Raw genomic sequence first — 5,396 nt, 5'->3', positions numbered from 1 at the left:
TGTGTGTGTGCGCGCGCGCGTGAATATATGTACGTGTGTATGATTTCAGTTAATGGTTCACCTCTCATTGCATTGTTGTCTTATTACCGGTTTTGTTGCTGATAGGCTTTGTAACAGCAATTTTGCTGACCTAACTATTTGCAAGCTACTAATGACTATTGTATTGTATTTTATTTTATGTTATGTCTACTAGAGTCTATTGTACCATATTCTATGTCTATTACTCTGTTAGCATGTAGTCTTTCTCATAGAACTTCGCAATAAACTAAATTAAACTAATTAAATTAAACTAATCATGATTCTCTTTTCTTCTATCTCTTTCTTTGATTCGTATTTCAGCTACTCGAACATTTAAATGGCCCTGAAAGAGAGAACAGAAAAAGAGAGAAGATAGAAGTTTAGATGGCGTTACTGAGCAATTTATTTATTTCGCGCATGCGCATTCCATTTTGGCCAACAAAATCAGGAGAGTTGCGCTAATGTATAATATATATAATACTATAGCTCAGCGTTCATATACACGTTATTTACCGATGGATATAAACCTTTTTTCTGAAGCTTTTAATCTTAGTTTCATAAACTCAGTATTGTTTGTGCACGTCACGCGTTGAGTGGTGCACTATCGTGTGATTGATACGAATTATAAAATTTTTGCATTAAGGAAATATCTACTTCAGATGACAGCTCTACGAGTAAAAAAAATGTTTTCGACGATTTTAGTATAAAGTCTATTGCAGCACTCCCAAATTTACGTCTACTTTAATCCTGTAAAAGAATTTTTGATTCCGTTCAATAAATTCGGAGATTTATATCTGCGAAATCCCGATAAATTTGACCACTTCAACATCCCATAGCGATAACGATAGAAATAATACACTTCCAACCTATCAGAAATCGAATACATCAGATTAGACAGTTTCTGATAGATTAAAATCGTGTAATTTCTATCGTTATCGCTATTTCTTCGCATTGTGTCTGGGGCTTAACTCTAACTCCATTTAACTTGATACGCCTGTAGATCATAAACACATACGCATTCCAACATTTGTTTCAGAAAAAATCAAATTTGGAAAAATATAAAAGAATTCCTCATATATAATTATATATAAAATTATACATAGTTATGTATGAAATTTTTTTCAAACTTTCATTTTTTTAAACTTTATTTTTTTCTAAAACAAATAATACGAAAATTGTTCCATTAACTATTTTAGATGTTTTCTCAATATTGTTGCACCGCGCTAGAGTTTCCCCTAAATCGAGTCCGTTATGGATCATGAAGACAGAAGAAGAGCTTCCCGCTGACGTCACATTTTATGTTCTGTTGCTTTGTTGTGAATCTCTGATATTTGTCAATAAAGAATTCATTCTCTAAGTTGTGTAATAATTATAATTATTACACAACTTCGCGAGTGCAACAATATTATTATTATTATTTTTAACAGTAAAAAATAATTTTATAAAAGAAAGAAAGATGTATGAACATATTTCATGTATAATTATATATATTTATGAATATTTATGCGTGCCTTAAATTTGTTTATACATATTTATACACAGTCCTAAAATAATCGCCAAATATTTCATGGGCAAGTAGAGCGGACTAAACTGAGTCGAAAAGTCCTGTACCATTGCAATTTTCGCAATAGTTAACAAAATATTAAAAATATATAATAATTACTAAAAATTGTCGAAAATTGATTTTCAACAATTTTTTTCTCAAATACTATAACTTTACAGAAAAACTGCAAGAGACAAAAATTGTTTATTTTCTTCTCATAGAGTTTTAAGAATTTTTTCAGAATTTTTTATCAATTGTATAGTACTGTATTTTCTTATTTTTACCAACATGAGAAAATACGGTATTAAAAAATTCTGAAAAAATTCTGAAAAAATTCTTAGAGTTCTATGAAAAGAAAATAAACAATTTTTACAGTTTTTCTGTAAAGTTGATAGTATTTGAGTAAAAAATTATTGAAGACTAATTTTCGGTAATTTTTAGTAATTAATATCTTGTAAACTATTGCAAAAATTGCAAAATGGTACAGATACTTTTCGACTCAGTTTAGTCCGTTCTACCCATGGTGGAAGGATTACATGGTGTGTTCAGTTTTGCCAAACCACGCCTACTTTTGCTCCGCGTCGCCTCTACGTGCGCAGTCTACCAATGCTATAACTATTTAGTGTAAATTTATGTACATTTCTGATTCCACAAACCATACACTAAAAATTGCTTTTTCAGACTTAAACACATTCACGCACAGAATTAGGACAATAGTATTCTGATAAAAAATTTGTTGGACATGAATATACAGGGGTGTCCCAAAATAATCGCCAAATATTTCATAGGCAGATAGAACCATGATTGAAGGATTACAGTGTCCTATATTTTATCTACTATAGATAATTCTTAATATCATCTTTCTTATTTATTTATTACTGTTTATTATTTCTCTAATGCCGTGTTTAGGTCATAAGGTTATATAGCTCTCAGTGAGCGATGGAGCGACTTAAAATTACGCTGCACCACTCACTGAGCGCTACATAACCTTACGACCTAAACACGGCATTTTTATAGAAATAATAAACAGTAATAAACAAGTAAGAAAGGATTATATGATATTAAGGATTATCTATAGAGATAAAGTTATACTACGTTACGAATTATAATAAATAAACATATTAATAATAGATTAATCCCTTTTTTGCTCAGTGAGCGCTCAGTGAGCGGTCGTTGCTTCTGAATGCACTCAATGTGCTCAGTTTGCAAGCGTCACTCAGTCGTTTCTCTATTTCTCGTTCCGCAAGGCCTACAACTGTAAAACGCGAAACATGGGGCGGTATTCATTTTAGTCCGTTTTTATTTTAAAACCATCTTAAATATAACGTCTTAAGACGTTAATACAGTCCTCAGATTGACTTACAACATCTTAAGATTGATTACGACAGTCTTAAATGTAAGAATCGACTATGAATATCGACCTGTTTCGCGTCATGAGAAGTCGGTACTGAATCTTTTCTTGCACGAGGAAAGATTCAGTACCACTTTATGCTTGCAAACTGAGCACACTATGTAATTCTTCTACCATGATTCTACCTGCCTATGAAATATTTGGCGATTATTTTGGGACATTCATATGTCCTGTATATTCATGTATAACAAATTTTTTATCAGGATATTACTGTTCTGGTTCTGTGCATGAATGTGTTTAGTCTGAAAGAAGTCTGAAAAAGCATTTTAGTGCATGGTTTGTGGAATCAGAAATGTACATAAATTTACACTAAATAGTTATAACATTTAAGCTAAATAGTTATTTACACTAAATAGTTATAGCATTTAAGCATTTACTTCAACCAAAAATAGGAATTTTCCATACTTAATTAGAATTATTCTCTCTTCAGTTCTATTTCAAATTATAAATCTTTAACATATTGTTACCTATTCATTCACATACAAATGACATTCATTATTTTAGAAAACATCCTATCATTTAAATTCAAACGATATCAAATTATCATAAGAATTTCTATCATTTAATGATATTTTATTACAAAGTAAAAAAATAAATTATGAGAGAAGATATATATTTGATAAATTAATAAAATAAACCATTCTATAATTTTTTAACGATATTATTATTAAATTATAGATATTAAATGATAGTCGTTAATGAACAATTTTTTCACTTCTATAGATAATAATTGTTATTTATATAATATATTAACAATAAAATGATAACAAAATTATTATAGATTCAACAATATTTTTCTAGATATAGAGATTATGATAATTTTGTTTTGTTATCATAAAATAAGAAAAATTCTAAATTAATGACAATTGTTCAACAATAAATAGTGTTAAGGATTATAGAATAGGACCTTAAATATCATTTATATATGAATAACATGGCAATAAATATATGCTTTAATGATAATTGAAGTAAAGAATCAATAACTGTCCTACCTAATTTTTTCTGCTAAGGAAACAGCACTTTCTAATAACAGCTTATTCTTCACTGGTGGTACCTTCTTTGCTTTCTTATCATAGTATATGCCAAAGGCAAAGTCTACAATACTATCGAAGATAAAATGCAGGTGTATAATCATACATCGAAAAAAATTCCAGCACCACTTTTTTGCAAAATGCAACATATCCTGGCATTGTGGAGGATCCTATATACAAATTATAGTATATTAAGATATTGTAAAAATATTTATGTATATTGTAAATGTTTATATAAACTCATGATAAAAAAATTATAGATTTTATCAAAGATAAAACAGATTAGTACATTTAATATTTAAAAATTAAGGTAATTATGCGTTTCGTGAGTTGTCTCCATGTTCAGATCCATTCTTGGAATGCCAATGTTTTATGAACCTTGCAGTCCACTTTATCAGGGCAATCCAAAAATTGCTATTCCAACCCGCAAAACGCATAATCTTTATATAGAAAGCACTCGTGGAAGCCTTAAGAATATTAGTTAAAGTAATTATTGAGTTTAGTTTCTTTATCTCAGATGTTGATAAAATTAGGCTCATTCGATGCGTTTTTGCACGCAATGAACGAATCTGACAAGTGTCGCTCTGTCCCGCGAACCGAGACATTCATTGTTAAAGTTGAAAGATATTCAGATTAGAAAAACTGTCACATTGATGGTATAGAGATTACACAAACTTCGTTTTATAAATACAAATCTTTACCTTAAAAACAAATTATTTTCTATATAATTTTTGTTTTTATAGTAGAAAATTTTGTTTTTAAAGCAAAGAATGTTTTTTTAAAGAGAATTAGTATTTTTAAAGCAGAAAGCAAAAAAATCTGACCAAAAATCTGACAAATTCTCTGATGTAAAAACAAAAATTATACAAAAAAATGGTGTTTTTAAAGCAGAGAACTTGTGTAATTTTTTGAAGCAGAAAATAGTTATTCTAGCCTCACTTATATGTTCTCATGTTCCTCTATGCCGTCAATGTGACAGATTTCTTAACCTGAATATCTGTAAACTTCAATAATTAATATCTCGGTTCGCGGGGCAGAGCGACTTCTTTTGCTAGATTCCTTCATTTTGTACAAAAATACGTCGAACAAACCTAATTTTATCAACATCGCAAATAATTAAGTTAAATTCAATAATTATCAAAAAATGCAAATCATCTTTTGTAAAATCGATTTTCACAAATTATGAAAATTATATATTCGGCGATTTGAGTGCACATTAGAATGAAGCTATATAATTAGCGTAATTATATCAATATCATATAGGAAATCTTTGAATTTACCTTATTTTTTACGGAAGTGCACATAGTTTCGCGAAATCAGCGAAAAATCTCAACAAAATTTATTTCAAATTACGCAAAATTGATCGAACACGTTGAATACTCTCAAAATACGT

The 5,396-nt window shown here is 29.2% G+C and overlaps 1 protein-coding gene across 1 annotated transcript in view; it reads right to left on the bottom strand.

Moving 5' to 3' along the window:
- The window catches only part of LOC108756381 (fatty-acid amide hydrolase 2-like), a 25,460-nt gene extending 20,070 nt beyond the window's left edge, over positions 1–5,390 (bottom strand). Inside the window, exons 1-2 of the mRNA XM_018500136.1 lie at positions 5,284–5,390; positions 3,965–4,173 (exon numbers count right to left, since the gene is read on the bottom strand). Of these exons, the coding sequence (XP_018355638.1) occupies positions 3,965–4,173; positions 5,284–5,307 (233 nt within the window). The 5' untranslated portion in view covers positions 5,308–5,390. The remainder of the gene's footprint in view (positions 1–3,964; positions 4,174–5,283) is intronic.
- Between the last annotated feature and the right edge of the window lie 6 nt (positions 5,391–5,396).

This window comes from Trachymyrmex septentrionalis, unplaced genomic scaffold (assembly GCF_001594115.1).
Source record: "Trachymyrmex septentrionalis isolate Tsep2-gDNA-1 unplaced genomic scaffold, Tsep1.0 scaffold126, whole genome shotgun sequence".
In the NCBI taxonomy this organism is placed as follows: domain Eukaryota; kingdom Metazoa; phylum Arthropoda; class Insecta; order Hymenoptera; family Formicidae; genus Trachymyrmex; species Trachymyrmex septentrionalis.
Note: the sequence above shows the minus strand (reverse complement) of the source record. Positions and strands in the feature narration are given on the sequence as shown.